At 40.4% G+C, this 21,774-nt stretch overlaps 1 protein-coding gene across 1 annotated transcript in view; it reads right to left on the bottom strand.

Moving 5' to 3' along the window:
* The window catches only part of POP1 (POP1 homolog, ribonuclease P/MRP subunit), a 38,314-nt gene that overhangs the window by 10,954 nt on the left and 5,586 nt on the right, over positions 1-21,774 (bottom strand). The window contains exons 2-11 of the mRNA XM_065902783.1: positions 19,719-19,859; positions 18,103-18,270; positions 16,711-16,886; positions 15,091-15,339; positions 7,793-7,880; positions 7,226-7,413; positions 6,287-6,543; positions 6,081-6,174; positions 3,477-3,588; positions 2,613-2,732 (exon numbers count right to left, since the gene is read on the bottom strand). Coding sequence (XP_065758855.1) covers positions 2,613-2,732; positions 3,477-3,588; positions 6,081-6,174; positions 6,287-6,543; positions 7,226-7,413; positions 7,793-7,880; positions 15,091-15,339; positions 16,711-16,886; positions 18,103-18,270; positions 19,719-19,857 — 1,591 coding nt within the window. The 5' untranslated portion in view covers positions 19,858-19,859. The remainder of the gene's footprint in view (positions 1-2,612; positions 2,733-3,476; positions 3,589-6,080; positions 6,175-6,286; positions 6,544-7,225; positions 7,414-7,792; positions 7,881-15,090; positions 15,340-16,710; positions 16,887-18,102; positions 18,271-19,718; positions 19,860-21,774) is intronic.

Here is a 21,774-nt window from a genome sequence, read left to right as displayed (position 1 = left end):
GACGGTTCGGAAGACCCTGAAGTCACTTCCTCACATGGGCACAGGACGATCACAACTGTTTACAGAGCAACTATGTATGAGAACATCTTGAAGACTAGCAGAAAAGACTACATACAGGTAAAGAAAATAAAGAAGGAACTGGAGAGGAGAGGTAGAGACCTGGTAGAGTCAAGTCACACACTCCCTGGGCTAGGCGGGTGGGGTAGGTGACCCACAGAACACAGGAGGAGAATCACAAATGCAGAGTTTTCCCAAAAGAGCGAAGGGCCCAAGCTCCACATCAAGTTCCCCAGCCTGGGGAGCTGTATGGAGAGGATGAGCTCACAGAACATCTGGCTTTGAAGGCCAGCTGGGATTGACTACAGGACGGCTGGAGGATTACAGGAAACACAGGCCCCACTCTGAAAGGGTGCACACAAAATCTACATGCTCCAAGAACCAGTACAGAGGAAGCAGTCTGAAAAGAGCCTTTACTTGCTGATTTTAAAGTTTCCCAGAAAGGCAGGAGGCAACTGGGCGTCCTCCTGGGGACACCGATCTGGCAAGGATATGGAGAGAAGGGGATCCTCATACTCTGTTGGTAGGAATGTTAACTGGTGCAGCCACTGTGTAAAACAGAATGGAGGCTCCCCCAAAAAACGAAAAATCAAACTACCACACAATCCAGCAACTCTGTTTTGCAGTACGTTTTCAAAGAAAATAAAAACACTCAATTGAAAAGATATGTGCACCCCCTATGCTCACTGCATCAATTTTTTACAATAGCCAAGGTATGGAAGCTACCTAAGGGACCATCAACAGATGAACAGTTAAAGAATATGTGGTACATATACAATGGAATTCTACTCAGCCATAAAAAAGAATGAAATTTTGCCATTTCCAACAACTTGAATGGACTTGAAGGATATTATGCTAAGCCAGACAGAGAAAGCCAAATACCAAATGATATCGCTAGTATGCGGAATCTAAAAAACAAAACCTAAGACAGAAACAGAGTCATAGATACGGAGAACAAACTGGTGGTTGCCAGAGGGGAGACTTGTGGAGGGATGAATGAAATAGTTGAGAGAGATTAAAAGACACGAACTTCCATTTATAAAATAAATAAGGCATGGGGATGCAACGTACAGGACAGAGGATATAGCCAATGATATTGAAATAAATCTGTATGATGACAGATGGTAACTAGGCTTATCTTGGTTATCATTTTGTAATGTTTATTCAAGATAGACTTTAATTTTCTCTGAACAGATTTATATTAAGATCATACCACTCTAATGGCAGAAAGTGATGAGGAACTAAAGAGGGGAGGAATAAATTGGGAGACTGGGATTGACGCATATACACATTACTGTATATAAAATAGATAACTAACATGCACCTACTGTAGAGCGAAGGGTACTCTACGCAATACTCTGTAAAGGCCTATATGGGAAAAGAATCTTAAAAACAATGGATATACATGTATGTATGTGGCCAGCTGCAGTCCATGGGGTCACAAAGAGTAGGACATAACTGAGCGACTGAACTGAACTGAATGTATGTGAATAACAAATTCACTTTGCCGTACACCTGAAACTAATAAAACATTGTAAATCTACACCCCAATAGGAATTTTAAAAAATTATTTCAAAAAAGGATTTGAGGCAGCAAGACAGACTAAGCAGAGTTTAACTGAGGTTTTGAGATCGTTCTGACAGTCAACAACTATCAGTGTATTAGATGCTCTAACTTTTAAGGTTGTACCCAACCATAGTGCTATTAAAAAAGAAAAGAAAGAGCCAACAATTCATTGATTAAAGTGTTAGACTTTCTAATTAACTAACTTACCTATATATCTTAAATTCCTCTTTCATCCAATCCACCTTTCATGTTAAGGTTCTGGCAGAGTACTGTACTGCCCCCTTAATAAGCTATCTACCTACTTGTGAAGGTAAAAAAAAAAAACAAATCTCAAGTTGTTACTACACACACCAGTTCAGTATCTTTTCTCCCAAAACTGACAGACTGATTCTAATTATTCTTCCAATTAACTGGGCTTAAATGACAGTAAACACAGTGAGGCATTATCACAATTGTGCAGATCAGACTAAGATTTTAGCCAGCCCCCACCCACCCCCAACCACGTCCCCTAAGAAACCCCCAAAGGCCACGCTACTGACTCTAAGCCGAGACCTCTTACCCTTCAGCACCTGGGATGGCCTTGCCAGGATTCGAACCTGGGTCATCTGTATGGTCAGACAGAGGCTTCCAAAGAGCACAAGACCAGCTGCGGGTGCGGGTCCCTTCCTCACAATTAAAATTCTGAAAAGCCAGGCATTTTCAGAGAACCCCGTTTGCAGAGGCAGGTTTTTACTAGATATTGAAAATAGAGAACTCAGGGGAAAAAATGAACATAAGGATCAGGATACACGTTTACAGCTAAAGATACTTCCTGATACACCATTTCCTTTTATCATGATCACCTTGAAAAGGTAGGCGAGTAAAAAGATGGCCTGAAATTTTCTACAGATAAAGTTACTGCAGAAGTTGTCACTGATGGAATTCTTCTAATGGGACTGACTAGTCAGAACAGTTGTTAAGGAAAACCAGGGTTGTCTCAGGAACTTTACCTTGGCATTTTTCTGGATTGGGCAAAACTTTGGACCTCTTTTGAGGCAGATTTATTCGTGGATCACCAACTGTCAGTCCCAGAATAGTACCTGCTGGAATTTCTGCTGGTGATGTTATTCCTTTAGCAACAAAAGAAAACACAAACAGGAAGTTATTCACAAATACATACATATTTTGCTTTCATTTTCAAATGTTTCTAATGAAATTTTCATCTTGGGCTGATTTTATAAAGACACACATTCCCTTTTATCTTCCCAATGATACCTTCAGAGAATAAATTAACATTCATAAAGAGTGAAGCTTTACCAAAAACATTAAGTTAACATAACAGGTCATTTTACAACATGAACACGGATACCCCTATCAATAACTACAGGAGCTTTACATACAAATGCAATCATGTGTGAGTAAGTAAGATTTCAGTTTAGTAGCTGGTATATGCATTTACGTATAGTAGCGTAATACCAGTTATTTATTTAAAATACAAACATCCCGTTTGTGCTTCTTGCTGTATTTTAACGGTTTCAAAGTAAAAAGCACCACTACATTTAGGTAGCTCAGCTGCAAGATGCTCTTTTAACCCAGTTCCCACTCCTCCCATCTTCCCCATCTTCCTCTCGTGTTCCCCCGCATGCATGCTGAGTGCTAAGTTACTTCAGTCGTGTCCGATTCTTTGTGACCCTACGGACCATAGCCCGCAAGGCTCCTCTGTCCAGGGGACTCTCCAGGCAAGAGTACTGCAATGGGTGGTGTGCCCTCCTCCAGGGCATCTTCCCAACCAGGGATCAAACCCGCATCTCCTGCACTGGCAGGCGGGTTCTTTACCACTAGCGCCACCTGGGAAGCCCCGTTCCCCCGAATACCTCCCAGCAAGTCAAAAATGGCTGCTTGTCTGCGATGAAGGGAAACACTATCAGGATTCTTGCAGCTTTCAATCCACCAACGGTGAGGTGTCTTCTCTGTGTCCTCTCCCTCCTAGAAAACAACAGCTCCTGTTCACCAGACACACAACGGATCAGGCTTAAAAATTTGGGTTAAAACGTTTGTGCTACTGGCCTCCATCCTTTCATCCTCGTTTCTTAGAATGAATGTTTTTGGAGAGGAACCAGGGAAACTGTCACATCAGACTAACAACTCTTCTAACCAAAGACAAGGACGTAGGACTATGCTTCTCTCCAGAGTTCATGCACTAAGAAGAATATCTGCGTTTTCTGAGAGACTACCTGACTAACGTCCACACGCCTGTGGTCTCCGGAGCACAGCGCCAACACAAGAGACCCTGCTCCTTGCTCTTCTCCCCACACTGCCAACCTCATCGCCAGACTAAGCAATACAATTTTCCTCACTGAAGAAAAACCAAAACAAAACCCCTTTTGAAGAAGTCTTTAGCAAAGGAAGATATTACTACTATAGTATTTCTAGAAATTTCAAGAAATAATGTATTTTACTTGCCCTTTTTTCTGAACAGAATTAGGAACTGAGGTTTCAAACAGCACTTCGAGTACCATATGCATGCCCGGGAAGAGAACTTTACAGCTGTGATTCATACCAAAGTTTGCTGAAGGGGGATGTTCCCCTACAGAGTCTAACCTATAATATTAATACTTTGAGCCCCTTACCTCACAGAAACTCAGGTAGCATGTGATTCAAAGTACAGATCCTGGAACCAAACTTGGCAGGTTCGAATCCTCCCTGTGCAACTTACTAGCCAGTGTGGGATGCCTAGTCAGTGCCAGGCACTGCGCTAAGCCTGGGGCACAGAGTCAGGAAGAGGACTGCCCCGAGCCTGCCAGCATGAAGCTCAGAGTCTTGAGATACGGACATCGCAAAGACATGTGAGCAAATCTAGACATAAAAACTGAGGAACGGCGCAAGACTGAATGAAAACAGCAGCAAGGATTTAACTGAACTTGGAGATCAGGAAAGAATTCTAGAGGAAAGTGATACAGATGTCGAAACCTTTAGACTCAGCCAGGAAGAGGAGTAGAGACAGAAAATTCAGACAGTCTCAAAGGGACGTGAGATGTGACACATTCTAGAATCAGGAACCACTGAAAGAAGCCAGTGTGGCTGAAGCGCCGAACGTGAGAAGAGATAAGGCCAGACAGGCATGGAGGCACAAGATTACCAGTCAAATTAAGGGCTTTGGATTTTTTTTCTCACATACAATGAGAAGCTATCCAAAAGCTTTGAATCAGGAAGAGGCTCGATGAGCATAAATTGCTAAAATGGGGCTACCCTGGTGGTCTAGTGGTTAAGATGTCTGCTTGCCAATGTAGGGGACATGGGCTGGATCCCTGGTCTGGGAAGATCCCACATGCCCTGGGGCCACTAAGCCTGTGCACCATGACTGAAGCCTGCGTGCTCTGCAACAAGAGAAGCCACCGTGAGAGGTCTGTGCACCGCAACTAGAGTAGTCCCTGCTCACTGCAACAGGAGAAAAAGCCCGCACAGCAACAAAGACCCAGTGCAGCAAAAACTAATAAATGAATTGATTTAAAAAAAATTGCACTTCACTTTCCTTTGGAAAAAAACAAAAAATTGCTAAAATATCACTTTGCCTCCTGTGTGGAGAAAGGAGCCAAAAATGGGAACAATGAAAGAAAGTTGAGAAGCTGCTTCAGGACCCAGGCCAGAGATGACAGAGACTAGTGAGGAAACAGTGAAGAGACAGAGGTCACCTTTGGTTTTTAAAGTATCTGTCTTTCAGCAGCTCAAACTCTGATCGGGTCTATCACTGTATCAGACATGTCCAATCAGTTTAGAGGCATGGACGCTGAGAGGCACTAATACAGGAAAATGAACCAAATCTGAACCCAAAGTGCTCACATTTGAGTCTGATGCCTCATCTACTCTACTCTCCAGACCTGCGCAATCAACATGGTGGCCACTTGACACAGACAGCTTTGAATTTACCTATTAATTAAAATAAGTAAAAGGACCAACTCACTTCCTCGGTCACACTAGCCACTCAGTAGCTACCTGTGGCTGGTGGCTCCCACACTGGATGGCACAAAGAAACAGCATCCTTGCAAAAAGCTCTACTGAACAGAGGCACATTGACACATTGCTCTCAACCTGCTAGGCCATCCTGAGAATGAACCCCAGAGAATATGCATTACACAAATACAAACAAAGAAACCTGGCACACACTTTCAGAGATTTTAGGGGCGGCTCCCTGTTACCTACTTACCTGTGGAGCAGAAGTTAAGACCCTTTACAAAATTCAGAAGCTGCAGGAGCAGTCTGTATTTAAATAAGAACCAATCAGTTTACTTGCTACATTCACTTAGATTTGCTATTCCAGGAGAAATGAAAGATAAAAAATCTTTGATAATAAGCATAAACAGGCAAACAAACATGTATAAGCTATGGCCCCAAATGCTGCCGAATTAAATATTAGGTTTCACAAATTCGCTAAGAAGGACCTGACCAGAATAAAGCAATGCAATCAGGTTTACTCTTACGGTGTGGACGGAAGCAGCTTTGAGCGCCTCAGTTAAGATGGAGTGAGAAAGAGGACCGATCAGCCGGAATCTGTTCATCTCCATAGTCAAATCACTGAAAGAAAGAGAAGGGCTTTATACTGCATATAATGTCTGTCTCACTGACAAAAACAGAGCCCGCCTTCACTGAAAACATTCACTAGGTTCAGAGGAGGTTCAGCCCATACCGGATCACGATGCCTGTGCTTGAGGAGAGCCAAGAATATGGCTGAAGTGGATCTCTAGTTCCATCACCAATGATTTTTTTAACTGGTTGAGCGTTTTCCCCATCATCTTTCCGTTTTCTTTTCTTGCCGATTTTTTCTTCAGGCAGGTCAATCTGGCTTTTCTCTTGAGACGGTGTCAGAAGGGGATCTGGGATCCAGACAGTTGCCTTGGTAGGTTCCATACACTGGCACACTGCTTTTACCTCCTCTAAGATATCCTAAGGACACGTTCAGACATTTTAAACTCCGAATTTAAATACAAGTTTAAGTTGGTTTAGTTTATTTTTTCTACCTGTAAAAATTTATATGCTTATCTCACAAAAATGAAGCTAAATTTAAAATTGTCAAAAAGCTTTTTTGATTCCTCTGAATAGTGCTTGACACATAAAACAAAAAAAAAGAACTCCTAAAAGTCCAAAATTAATGAAAACAATGTGACTACTCTGACCAATTTTTTAAAAAAACTAGTTTAAAGACAAATTTGGAGAAAATTTACAGTCTACTGTATGAAAGCAATGAGTATGCTAAAAGAGGGAAGCTAAGCTAAATGCAGTATTAAAAAATTATCAGAATTACTCAAAACAGATTCTCATCATCAAACTGGCTCTAACAAGCACATGAATACAATGAACCAATTCAGAATGATGGAAGCATTAGTTCTATGCACCTTTTCAAGTCATTTGTATAAGACTGGCTTCATCTCTACTTCTACTCAGGGCTTACCAAAAGTCAGGTCAAGATTTGCTTCACTTATTAATATTAACATAACTATCCTCCCTATATCCCAATACCGAGCAATCAGTCAAACTTTCACATGATTTAAATTTTCGTAGCACTGATTTCTAACAGTAATCAAGAATCCAGCGACTGAGTGGTGAGAAACAATGTCAAGGATTATACCTGTTTAAGGGCTGGATGAAGCCAGATCCACAACTGCCTGCTCTCAGCAGTGTCACCAGGCGCCCCCTGGGCCTTCCACATAAATGTCACAGGACCCAGCATTTCTAAGGGATATTTATTTGCCCTGTAAAGCATGACGCTCCCTTGGCACTTTCCAGACAAACAGTGGACTGCAGCAAAAGTCAATCCTGACATAAACAAAAATAAAATTCCAAGATTATTTACTGTCTATCTTCATGACAGATGAGGTTTTAGTTTTAGTGGTTGCTTAGATCAAACCCTGGCACATAAGTTCTCAAATAAATTTATTGAGAAAATGATTTAGTGAATTTTGAGTTTCTTCCTACCTAGATTTACTATACCAGAATAATGGTTCTCTCACTTTATACTCAGCAATGTTAGAAATGATTTAAAAGCTACCCCAAGCTTTCCTTACATGAACATTCTTGTCAGGAAGAACTATCTCTGTAAAGCCTGTTTAAATTCCAAAATATTTAAGCAGACACTTGTTCATGAAATGAATAAATATACAGACTTAAACAGGACTCAGCTTTGAAACAAGTTTACCTGTGTCTGTGCTACACATTGAAGAAAGTGCTTTTAGTATTTCTTCCTCTTTGCCCTTCAACTCCAAACAACAGTAGTAGGATAAATCCTATAAAAAGAGGGAGATACTATTAAATACTTGAGTTTCCATTTAAAAATGTAAGTGGCAGTGTCCTACTTTTCAGAAAGGAAGTATGTGTTTTTTCCTATATTCACAGATAAGTTCCAAGTGATTTGTAAAAACTACTGCCTTTAAGGATTATCCCGCCCCAAAATCACCTAAAGTGAAAAATCAAAGTAGAATAAGCGAGACTGTAATAAATTCAGCAAAATTATGTTAAGATGCTCACTTTGGTTAGCTAATTTAGGACTTTAGGATTATTCAACGCTGAGCCTAAAGACACGTGAGGCAATTTATCCCACATTTCTCCCCTGCTCAGTCTCTCTCTTTTGTTTAATATTATTTATTTGGCTGCTGTAGATCTTAGCTGTTGACATGAAGGATCTAGTTTCCTTACCAGGGATCAAAACCAGGCCCCTTGCATTGGGAGCATGGAGTCTTAGCCACTGGACCACCTAGGAATTCCCATCCCCTGCTCAGTATTAACCACGATATCCAACTTTGACTAAGTAATGTACAAGGAAAAATGTGAGTAATGAGAATAAAGTCTTATCAATTTAAATAGGATGAAGAGAGCTCAGACTGAGCTAATAAAATTAATTATGTTAAAGAGATAATAATGGTTAATAGTTACTGAAAGGTTACTGAGTGTCAGAGCAGGGTTAACCCTGTACTGGACTGTCATTTAATCTTCCCAACACCTGCTGATCAGATGCCAGCATTAATTTATTTGCCAGGTGCAGACATTGAGACAGACTGCTACTTGAGCAGTCATGTCATCAGAAAGTGGAGAGGCTGGCATTCGAGTCAGGCTCACTGACCCCCGAGCTAACCCCTCTGCCACAGCTCCTGTAAGCAAATCCAGTACACATAGAAACTACAATGCAAAGTACAGCAAAGGCTCCGACAAACACATGTTCATCTGTGGTGATAGAAATCTTCAGCAACAGTGATCCGCTCCCAGCTGTCAGTGGCAGATGAACCCCACTAGAGTGTGTTCAACTGGCTGACGACAGAGAATGATGGTTAAGGGCATGGAACTCTGGAGCCAGACTACCTGGGCTCAAATCCCAGCTTCACCACTCGTTAGTTGTACAGTTGTGGGTAAACTGCCCAACTTCTCTGTACTTCAGCTTCCTCATTTGTAAAATGGAAATAATAGTAAACACTTACCCAATACTGTTGTTGTAAGGATTAAGTGAGTAAACATATGTAAAGTACTAAAACAGACATTAAGTATTCAAAAATATTTATTACTAGCTATCATTTTTATTACTTAAGGCTGATGAAAAGAAAGTATGGGATAACCTCAGCAAAAATTCTGCCCCAAATGAGACGTAACTATGTCTGCCTTAAAACCTGAGCAATGGTAGGGGAGAAAGCATGGGCCAGGGGAGTCAGCTTCCAATAGCTAGGTAGCTGTGTGGCCCTGGGCAAGTCACTTGATCGATCACTCTGCATCCCGGTCCCGCAATGTAAAATGAAGAATTTGACTCTAATCCATGACTTCTGCTGCTGAGTCTTCAGATCAAAGGCTCTTAAGAGGTTCCTGTATTTACTTTATACCCAATAGGAAGGCGATTATAAAAAAAAAAAAAAACACCACAGAAAACACCAAGTGTTGGGGAGGATGTGGAGAAACTGCTGATGGGCATGTAAAATGGTACAGCCTCTATGGAAAACAGTATGATGGTTCCTCAAAAATTTAAACCAAGAACTTCATGAGCCAGCAGTTCCACTCCTGGGTATGTACCCGAAAGAACTGAAAGCAAAGAACTGAAGGGATGAAAGAGGAAATAAATAGTAATACAATAATAGTGGGAGACTTTAATACCCCACTCACAACTATGGATAGATCAACTAAACAGAAAATCAATAAGGAAACACAAACCTTAAATGATACAATGGACCAGCTAGACCTAATTGATATCTATAGGACATTTCACCCCAAAACAATCAACTTCACCTTTTTCTCAAGTGCACACGGAACCTTCTCCAGAATAGATCACATCCTGGGCCATAAATCTGGTCTTGGAAAATTCAAAAAAATTGAAATCATTCCAGTCATCTTTTCTGACCACAGTGCAGTAAGATTAGATCTCAATTACAGGAAAAAAATTGTTAAAAATTCCAACATATGGAGGCTAAATAACACGCTTCTGAATAACCAACAAATCATAGAAGAAATCAAAAAAGAAATCAAAATATGTATAGAAACGAATGAAAATGAAAACACAACAACCCCAAACCTATGGGACACTGTAAAAGCAGTGCTAAGGGGAAGGTTCATAGCATTACAGGCTTACATCAAGAAACAAGAACAAAGCCAAATAAATAACCTAACTCTACAACTAAAGCAATTAGAGAAGGAAGAAATGAAGAACCCCAGGGTTAGCAGAAGGAAAGAAATCTTAAAAATTAGGGCAGAAATAAATGCAAAAGAAACTAAAGAGACCATAGCAAAAATCAACAAAGCTAAAAGCTGGTTTTTTGAAAAAATAAACAAAATTGACAAACCATTAGCAAGACTCATTAAGAAACAAAGAGAGAAGAACCAAATTAACAAAATAAGAAATGAAAATGGAGAGATCACAACAGACAACACTGAAATCCAAAGGATCATAAGAGACTACTACCAGCAGCTCTATGCCAATAAAATGGACAACTTGGATGAAATGGACAAATTCTTAGAAAAGTATAACTTTCCAAAACTGAACCAGGAAGAAATAGAAGATCTTAACAGAACCATCACAAGCAAGGAAATCGAAACTGTAATCAAAAATCTTCCAGCAAACAAAAGCCCAGGACCAGATGGCTTCACAGCTGAATTCTACCAAAAATTTAGAGAAGAGCTAACACCTATCTTACTCAAACTCTTCCAGAAAATTGCAGATGAAGGTAAACTTCCAAACTCATTCTATGAGGCCACCATCACCCTAATTCCAACACCAGACAAAGATGCCACAAAAAAAGAAAACTACAGGCCAATATCACTGATGAACATAGATGCAAAAATCCTTAACAAAATTCTAGCAAACAGAATCCAACAACATATTAAAAAAATCATACACCATGACCAAGTGGGCTTTATCCCAGGAATGCAAGGATTCTTTAATATCCGCAAATCAATCAAAGTAATACACCACATTAACAAATTGGAAGATAAAAACCATATGATTATCTCAGTAGATGCAGAGAACCTTTGACAAAATTCAACACTCATTTATGATTAAAACTCTCCAGAAAGCAGGAATAGAAGGAACATACCTCAACATAATAAAAGCTATATATGACAAACCCACAGCAAGCATCACCCTCAATGGTGAAAAATTGAAAGCATTTCCTCTGAAATCAGGAACAAGACAAGGATGCCCACTCTCACCACTGCTATTCAACATGGTGTTGGAATTTTTGGCCACAGCAATCAGAGCAGAAAAGAAATAAAAGGAATCCAGATAGGAAAAGAAGAAGTGAAACTCTCGCTGTTTGCAGATGACATGATCCTCTACATAGAAAACCCTAAAGACTATTCCAGAAAATTACTAGAGCTAATCAATGAATATAGTAAAGTTGCAGGATATAAAATTAACACACAGAAATCCCTTGCATTCCTATATACTAACAATGAAAAAACAAAAAGAGAAATTAAGGAAACAATACCATTCACCATTGCAACAAAAAGAATAAAATACTTAGGAGTATATCTACCTAAAGAAACAAAAGACCTATACATAGAAAACTATAAAACACTGATGAAAGAAATCAAAGAGGACACAAACAGATGGAGAAACATACCGTGTTCATGGATTGGAAGAATCAATATTGTCAAAATGGCTATTCTACCCAAAGCAATCTATAGATTCAATGCAATCCCTATCAAGTTACCAACGGTATTTTTCACAGAACTAGAACAAATAATTTCACAATTTGTATGGAAATACAAAAAACCTCGAATAGCCAAAGTAATCTTGAGAAAGAAGAATGGAACTGGAGGAATCAACCTGCCTGACTTCAGACTCTACTACAAAGCCAAAGTCATCAAGACAGTATGGTACTGGCACAAAGACAGAAATATAGATCAATGGAACAGAATAGAAAGCCCAGAACCTATGTGTCCACGAACCTATGGACACCTTATCTTTGACAAAGGAGGCAAGGATATACAATGGAAAAAAGACAATCTCTTTAACAAGTGGTGCTGGGAAAACTGGTCAACCACTTGTAAAAGAATGAAACTAGAACACTTTCTAACACCATACACAAAAATAAACTCAAAATGGATTAAAGATCTAAATGTAAGACCAGAAACTATAAAATTCCTAGAGGAGAACATAGGCAAAACACTCTCCGACATAAATCACAGCAAGATCTTCTATGACCCACCTCCCAGAATATTGGAAATAAAAGCAAAAATAAACAAATGGGACCTAATGAAACTTAAAAGCTTTTGCACAACAAAGGAAACTATAAGTAAGGTGAAAAGACAGCCCTCAGATTGGGAGAAAATAATAGCAAATGAGGAAACAGACAAAGGATTAATCTCAAAAATATACAAGCAACTCCTGAAGCTCAATTCCAGAAAAATAAATGACCCAATCAAAAAATGGGCCAAAGAACTAAACAGACATTTCTCCAAAGAAGACATACAGATGGCTAACAAACACATGAAAAGATGCTCCACATCACTCATTATCAGAAAAATGCAAATCAAAACCACAATGAGGTACCATTACATGCCAGTCAGGATGGCTGCTATCCAAAAGTCTACAAGCCATAAATGCTGGAGAGGGTGTGGAGGAAAGGGAACCCTCTTACACTGTTGGTGGGAATGCAAACTAGTACAGCCACTATGGAAAACAGTGTGGAGATTCCTTAAAAAACTGGAAATAGAACTGCCATATGACCCAGCAATCTCACTTCTGGGCATACACACCAAGGAAACCAGATCTGAAAGAGACACGTGCACCCCAGTGTTCATCGCAGCACTGTTTATAATAGCCAGGACATGGAAGCAACCCAGATGCCCATCAGCAGATGAATGGATAAGGAAGCTGTGGTACATATACACCATGGAATATTACTCAGCTGTTAAAAAGAATTCATTTGAATCAGTTCTAATGAGATGGATGAAACTGGAGCCCATTATACAGAGTGAAGTAAGCCAGAAAGATAAAGAACATTACAGTATACTAACACATATATACGGAATTTAGAAAGATGGTAACGATGGCCCTATATGCAGGGCAGAAGAAGAGACGCAGAAGTACAGAACAGACTTTTGAACTCTGTGGGAGAAGGTGACGGTGGGATGTTTCGAAAGAACAGCATATATATTATCTGTGGTGAAACAGACCACCAGCCCAGGTGGGATGCATGAGTCAAGTGCTCGGGCCTGGTGGGCTGGGAAGACCCAGAGGAATCGGGTGGAGAGGGAGGTGGGATGGGGGACCGGGATGGGGAATACGTGTAACTCTATGGCTGATTCATATCAATGTATGACAAAACCCACTGAAAAATAAAAAAGAAAAAAAAAGAAAATAAAATAAAAACTAAAGACAAAAACAACAACAAAAAAAACCAAAACAACAAAAAAAAGAGGTTCCTGTATTTACTTTATACCCAATAGGAAGGCGACTATAAAAAAAAAACAAAAACACCACAGAAAACACCAAGTGTTGGTGAGGATGTGGAGAAACTGCTGATGGGCATGTAAAATGGTACAGCCTCTATGGAAAACAGTATGATGCTCAAAAATTTAAACCAAGAACTTCATGAGCCAGCAGTTCCACTCCTGGGTATGTACCCGAAAGAACTGAAAGCAAAGAACTGAAGGGATGTTTATACACCCATGTTCACAGCAGCATTATTCACAACAGCCAAGAAGTGGAAACCACCCAAGAGTGGATCAACTTTGATGGATGAATGGATAAACACAATGTGGTATAAAATACAATAGAATATCATTCAGCCTTAAAAATGAGGGAAATTCTGACACATGACACAACATGGATGAATCTTGAAGACATCATGCTAAGGGAAACAAGCCAGTCTCAAAAATACAAGTATTATATGATTCTGCTTATGTGAGCCACCAAGAGGGGTCAAATTCATAAAGATGAAAAGTAGAATGGTAGCTGACAGAGACCGGGGCGAGACAGGAATGTGGACTTAGTGTTTAATGAATGAGGAATTTCAGCTTGAGGAGACAAACAAGTCCCGGAGATGGATGGTAATGAGTCACACAACAATGTGAATATACTTAAGACCTAAGACTTATTAGTACCACGGAAGTGCAGACTTAAAAATAAAATGACAAATCTGATGTTATGTCTTTTTTACCACAATTTTTTTTCAGGTTCTTGTATTGATTATTCTGCTATATTGCTCTCAAGAGGTATCAGAGGATGCTAATACTAACAGCTTTCTAAAGTTGGCCAAGGCCATCCTGCCATTGAAAGGCCCACTGCAAAGAAAAGAATGCTAGACATGTACTGAAAAAGGGAGGAAGCAATTTCATGCGGAGTTGGGGGGAGTGGGGCAGGCGGTTGGGGTGGAGGAGCTAGGACAGCCAAGACAAAGACTATTATGCAGCTCTAAAATCAGCTCTAAAATCAACTGTCCTCTCAAAGGCTTTAAAACACACTTCCCAGCAGAGATGTTTCTCAAATATCTATGGTGGCGAATGACTGCTAAATGAATCAATGCTGAATAAACCTGGAGCATGACCAAGACCCCGTGGGCTCTGGTTTCTCCTTATTTCTCCAGAACTAATCTCACCCTAATGCTGGCCCTGCTCTCACTCTCTTCATCTTTGTCACACTGAGTTTATTTCAATCCTTCCCTATCTGGCTGCCTTCTCCTTCCCCACTCTGGCAATTTCTTATCCCTTAGAGTTCGGCTCAAACAGCACTTGCATGGGGACGCACTCCTGTTCCCGTTATGAATACTCATAGTATTGCACAGTTCTCCCTTACAAATGCATATCGGGCTAATTATCTGATTGTCAGTCTCCCCCCAAACTTTAGGCTGCTTCAACTCCAGCATCTAGCAAAATGGTTCTCACCCAGTAATTATTTTTAAAATATATAATCTTAGGTAGGGCTTTGGCCTACCACGAACTCTTCTAAAAGGGTTGGGAAGAGCCTAAATAGAAACAGAGGGGAGCGGGCCGAGTGGCAGCTGGCTTCAGAGAGCGTACCTGGAGGAGGCAGCGGCTCGTCATGGCCCGGTAGCAGGCTCTGTGGCTCTTGACTGTCGGCCTCTCCCCCAGGCAGTAGCCCCACCTCTTGACCATGTGAAACCGCTTCGCATGCCAGATGTGCGTTTCCAGCCATTTGTTCTTCTTCTGTCTCCGGTTAAATTCCAGTATGCGGTTTATGTGACATCGTCGAGCTTTATGGCACTTATTTTTTGAGTGTTCTTTTTTCTGATGAACCACTTTCTCTGCCTATAGTTTCAAGAAGACAGGCAGATCCCGGTTTGTGACCATCTCAAAACAAAGTTAAGTGTTAGGAATTCAAAGAGCTGATTTTAGGTGAAGTGAAATACCTTACGGACTCCACTAGTTTAATTTTTTAACTTGGTGATTTTTTCCAATGAAAGTAGAGGAGGTCGCAGAAAGAATGAAGGTTTTAGGAAAAGGCAAACCTAGGAAGGAAGCTCAGTTCTATCACTCACAAACTGGGCAAACTTTGGGGCCTGGGAAGATTAGAACATTTACAAAATGTTCAACATAGTAAGTCAAACTGATGTTTGGCTATCAATATCAGACAGCAAGAAAGAATAAATCAAATGCTAGCTCTTCGTTGTTTTCTTTCTATGGTTTTTTTAACCTCGAAGATCATAATTAAACCCAAAACTAAAGACCAAAAATATAAAAGTGGGAAAAACCTACACAACTCATATCACTTAAGTACTGAAAGACAAATGCTAAATGCTATCATAAGGAAACAGACTTCCCATTAAATCTAGAAAGTACAAAATTCCTGTTTAGTTTTCACTCTTCCTCTCTTCCATAGCTAAGCTAAACTTCTGTGGGAAAAACTCTTCTCCATAAGTTTGTGGGCCCCTTAAGAATAAGGATTTTATCTTAATGGACTCTAACCCCACCACCAGCGTCATGCCAGTACCTAGAATGCACTTGATAAAGAAATTTTGAATCAATTAATGAAGACAAAGGGTGTTTGGACAATCACAGAATGACCAAACCAAGAATTTTGGTAAAGCCAAAAAAAACAGGACTTGAACAAAAATTAAATCCAAGTTCAAGTTTTCAATTTTAAAAAAGACAAAAGGCAATCTTTTAAACTTCTAGCTCTAGACTGGTCACACTCCAAAGTGCAGAGCTAAATTACTTACCTGGTAAGAAGGTCAAAATTTATTTTAAATCTGACTGGGGAACACCAACTGTTTAACATCATAAAGAGAGAGAGGTTTCAAATGCTATATTTAAAAGTAGCTATAATATCCAGCAGCATGCTAATTTTGGGGGTATGGGGTTAACAGGGGAAAGATAATGATAAACCAAAAAATATGCAAAATGAGTGTGTTGCTTCTTAGTTTTCATTTTAATAAATTCTATTAGGCTGCTGCTGCTAAGTCGCTTCAGTCATGTCCGACTCTGTTCGACCCCACAGACGGCAGCCCACCAGGCTCTCCCGTTCCTGGGATTCTCCAGGCAAGAACAGTGGAGTGGGTTGCCATTTCCGTCTCCAATTCTATTAGGCTAATAAGTCTCAATTTCTTTAAAGAACTACTAACCCAAAAAAAAAAAAAAAGAACTACTAACCCAAACATTAACACTAAAGGACTCTCATACCTCTTTCTGGGCAATCTCCCGTAACCGCCGAGGAAGGCGTTTGACATTGTGGCTCATGGCTCTTCGTCTCATGTGCCGTGGCAGAGTCTGGAAAACCAGCGAATTAGAAGACTTCTGGGTCACTGCTTTCAACATGGCACTGATTTCAGCAGCTCGGGCTTGAGCAAAAGTAGAAGCTGTCAAAGGAAATAGCAATGCCATTAAAAACTCATCTTGAATCAATATTTTTCTTGGCAGATTTCAGAAAGAAAATAGATTTTAAGTACATGAGCTTACAATTCATCTACTATGCTAACCCCCTAATAGATTAACACCAACAGTAGTTATTTCTGTTACATGATTGTGAAACTGTCCTTCAACTTATATTTTTCAAGTTTTCTGCAAGGATTCAGTTCTACTTTCATAATCAGAAAAAAAAAAGTTTAAAAAAATAAGCTTAAAAGGTTTTCTTTTTTAAAACAGAGGGCTACATGCAATATAATCACAACCATTCTTAAGTGTAATAATCTCACAAGAAAACAAAGAAAAAACAAAATCTAAGTTTTGATTCCAAGGGTTTTCTTCCTTAATAGTTTCTGCTTTTTTTTACAAATATATAACCATAATTATTTTTAGTTTTCTTTATTGAAAAATAGACTCTTTTTTTTCCCTAAAGAATAAACAAAGTGCTGGAGACACTTATGTGAATTCCTCCAAGAAGGCACAAAGACCGTAAGAATACAGAGTTATGAGGTAGTGGGGCTGAGGGTGAACGAGGGGCCTCAGGAAACGAGGCAACAAAGGGCCTGGAGACAGGACCTTACAGGCCTTGGCTGCCCTCAGACTGCGCTAAACTTGGTTTTATCTTTGGAGATGCGTGCTGAAGAGTATGGATGGCATTTTATATTTTTTAACAAGGATGGGGTGGTGCCAAAGACAACTTTAAGACAAAAAAGACAAATCAGGACCTCTAAGAAGATGGTGAGAGAGAGGGGGGAGAGCAAGCAGGCCCAGGCAGTGAGTCCAGGCTGCAGGTGAGACACACCTGAAGTGAAAGTCGCTCAGTCGTGTCCGACTCGGAGACCCCATGGACTACACGGTCCGTGGAATTCTCCAGGCCAGAATACTGGAGTGGGTACCCTGTCTCTCCTCCAGGGGATCTTCCCAACCCAGGTCTCTCGCATTGTGGCAGATTCTTTACCAGCTGAGCCACCAGGGAAGCCCAAGAAAACTGGAGTGGGTAGCCTATCCCTTGTCCAGCAGATCTTCCCGACCCAGGAATCGAACCCAGGGGTCTCCTGCATTGCAGGTGGATTCTTTACCAACTGAGCCACCAGAGAGCACTAGAAATCTGGCTGCGGGAGAAACAGAGCCCACAGTCCAGCCACGCTTGGCCTCCGTACAGACACCTACCAGTTATATACTTGGGAATCTCCTGAGAAGTGCCCTCGGGACCCGCTTTCCATCCTCCCTTTTTTCTAAAGGTTACCCTCGAGGAAGGCTGCTCTTTCCCATCAGACTCAGCCAGCGGACGGTGGGTCGTTCTGCTCTGCCGCTGTCGGGAGGTTCCAGGATGAGACTCTAGTACGTTTTCAAAAAGAAGACAAGAAGAAACAGGTCACTTCTATCAGAGATAAGCATGAGAGTGTTGGGTGACAACACTGATCGGGATTTTAGTCCTGTAACCCCCCCCGTAAGGTGGCTATTCCTGTCCTCCCCCACAAGAGGAGGGATCCCAGGTAGGGAGGTGAATTGACTTGCCCAAGGTCACACAGCTAGGAGGCGGCATGCTAGCTAACTATGTCCCTGTGATACATGGAAGAACCTTGGATACAACAGATAGGGAATTTTCTCCACATAAGTAGTACAATGTGAATTTTACACCCAAGTTCCCTTAAATACTACAGTTCACCTGACTGTGCATATTTAGTCTTTCATCTTAATTCTCTGGTACACTCCAACAGATAGCTGCTATGCTGAGAAAGAAATAAAGGCAATTTCTATACATATGCCTGGGCATTCAAACCATTCTGACTTCAAGATATCATCAAATCCCTCTCTGTGAACACAGAAAGATCAGTGGAGAATTTCACTACATTCTTGCTTATTTCCATTGTGGTGACAATTATTAAGCCCCTATAATCATGAAACATGTTGCAAAGTCTGTCATTGTGAGATATAAATGAGATATGTGTTAAGGCTTCTCACCTGGCCTGTTGGGCATCAGTGTTGCATCTCAATCTAGTTTCTATTTCCTGTTGTTGACTAATAAACAGCTATCCCCTTTACATCACCTTGTAAGATCTCTAAAGTCAGTACAAAAGCTAAATGCAGACATGATAAAGGCACTGTATTTCTTTTAAGAAACATACCAGTACAGATAAAATGCATCAGCTCTAAAATACATACAGCCAGTTCATTATTCCCAGCTGCTATGTTCTAGAAAGTCACAGCCAACAGTGAACCAGTGAACACTGAGCCCTTGCTCCTAGAGAAAACATGTACGTGAACATGCGTGCATGTGTGTTACCATATCTCTCAGAGATTACGGTCTTAAATCGTGAGAACAACTCAGTCTTTCCTTTCTTTTCCAAAGAGAAAATGAGGTTCAGAAGTGTTAAGTGACCTGCCTGGGGCGGCCGCACCATCGGCATTCAAACCCCCATGAGAGCTGGAGTTTCTTACATTACACAGCCCTGCTACACAGCCCTGCCCCATCAGTCTCCTTCCTCTGGTAAGAAGGTCAAACAGGACGGCACTGGGAACTCCACTAGAAATACCCGCATCAGGTGAATCAAAAATTTTCCCACTCTTGGCATGACCTCCAAAGTGCCATAAGGATTAACTTTGGGGTTACAAATTTAGCACCTAGGAGAATTTGCAAATACAAAGCTTGCAAATATTAAGGGTCAATTGTATCTATTTTTAATCTAGCTCCTCCATCACTTAGATTATGATTACCAAAGGAACTGACAAAAGCAATCTGATCCACAGGGAAGTGTCTGTAGAGAGTACCATGTGTATCTTACCTTTTTGAGACTGGAAAGGTTTTCCACCTCCATTATGGTGCTTTACACCACTGTCAGCCACAAAGCCAGAGGATAAAGTCACATTGGTGGGCTGGTTTCTCATTTTCTTTGCATGTTTTCTTTCTTTTGCATTAGACATTTCTGGAAAGAAAGTAATAAATTTTGAAATAAATTTCAAAAGTAAAAATAAATTTAATGAATAAATGTTCATGTGACTTAGAATTTGAATCTTCAATATAATACATCTCCATTTATTACAGATGGGTTAATGACACCAAAATGTTATCATAGGGGACTTCCCTGGTGACCCAGTAGTTAAGACTTGGCCTTCCAGCGGAAGAGGCACAGGTTCGATCCTGGTCGGGGAGCTAAGATACCACATGGCCAAAAGACCAAAACATAAAAACAGAAGCAACAGTGTAACAAATTCAATAAAGACTTTAAAAATGGTCCACATTAAAAAAAAAAAAAAAAAAAAAAAAAACCTAAAAAAAAGTTACTGATACTGATCGACAGCAGGGATTTATAACCCAAGGGACTAGTATTAACACCAAAAACTCTTCATTCAACAGAAAAAAATAACTGTGTTGTACTGTCAAATAATTGAATCATATACCAGGGTTGACATTGCATAAAGTTTGTTGGCAGGATGAAGAATGAAGATAAGATCCCTATGACCTTGTAAAAAATTTAATTAGCTAAAACAGCTTATCAAAATTAAGTGAAACAAGAGCCACGTGAATCAATGAAAAACGAAATACACTCTTCCAAGATGATACCCTCACCAAAAACAGAACATAAATTACTAACATTTTCATTTCTACTACTGAGATGAGGCCAGCTGTACCTTTATTTTAGGACAGCAAAAGATTTCAATTTAAAGGACAAAGGGACAAAAACCTAGTGGAGCTTGATTCCACAGCGGTTCTCAGCTCTCAAACTCAACGCCCCCTCTCTTTTACTGAAGAGCTTGAAACACTTGTCTTCTATTTTTAAATGAAATTCATTAATTATATAACCTACTAGACATATAACTTTTATCGAAACAAGCCCTATAATATGTGTCCTCATTGTGATGTAGAAAGTGAAAGTGAAGTTGCTCAGTCATGTCCAACTCTTTGCGACCCCATGGACTGTAGCCTACCAGGCTCCTCCCTCTGTGGGATTCTCTAGACAAGAATACTGGAGTGGGTTGCCATTTCCTTCTCCAGGAGATCTTCCCAACCCAGGAATCAAAGCTGGGTCTCCCGCATTGCAGGCAGACGCTTTATCATCTGAGCCACCAGGAAAGCCTCCATTGTGATGTAAGGGAGAACTAAAAGTAATTAGTGAAGTGAAAGTCTCTCAGTCGTGTCCGACTCTTTGTGACCCCATGGACCATATAGTTCATTGAATTCTCTAGGCAAGAATACTGGAGTGGGTAGCCTTATCCTTCTCCACGGGATCTTCCCAACCCAGGGATCGAACCCAGGTCTCCCGCATTGCAGGCGGATTTTTTGCCAGCTAAACCACAAGGGAAGCCCAAAAGTAATTAAAATAATATCTATTTTCTGTATGTAAGTATTTCACATAACTACATGACGTTATGAAATAGAGATATGTTTAAGCCAGGGGGATAATCACAGATCCAGGCGCCAACAGAGGCATGGGCCCAATCTGCCTCTGAAGTGGGATCCTAGAAGCCCCCACACAACAGTCATTAACTCTTTCCTTGCTGACTGTAGGGAGGGAAGGGTCCTGCAGGATGGAGACACTAGGAGGCTGGGAAGCTCAGTGCAGCCACAACCAAGCTATTCTCCAAGCATTTAAATGTTTTAATACTAGCCTTCACTTATACCTATACATAGAATTACATGCCTGCAACAGCTACAAAGGCAAAGAGATACAGGTGTATACCTGTTAAGACAGGGTAGTAATGCCACTGGTGACATGGTTCTCTAAATTCGTAAACACTCTTTGGTAAAGTACAAATTTTATTTTTAAAGTTCAATCTTGCCTTTTTATTGTATTCCTGGAAAATTCAGTGCATATTAAATTCATGCAGCCACTCCTTTAT

The sequence above is a fragment of the Muntiacus reevesi genome, chromosome 12 (assembly GCF_963930625.1).
Source record: "Muntiacus reevesi chromosome 12, mMunRee1.1, whole genome shotgun sequence".
Taxonomy (NCBI): domain Eukaryota; kingdom Metazoa; phylum Chordata; class Mammalia; order Artiodactyla; family Cervidae; genus Muntiacus; species Muntiacus reevesi.
Note: the sequence above shows the minus strand (reverse complement) of the source record. Positions and strands in the feature narration are given on the sequence as shown.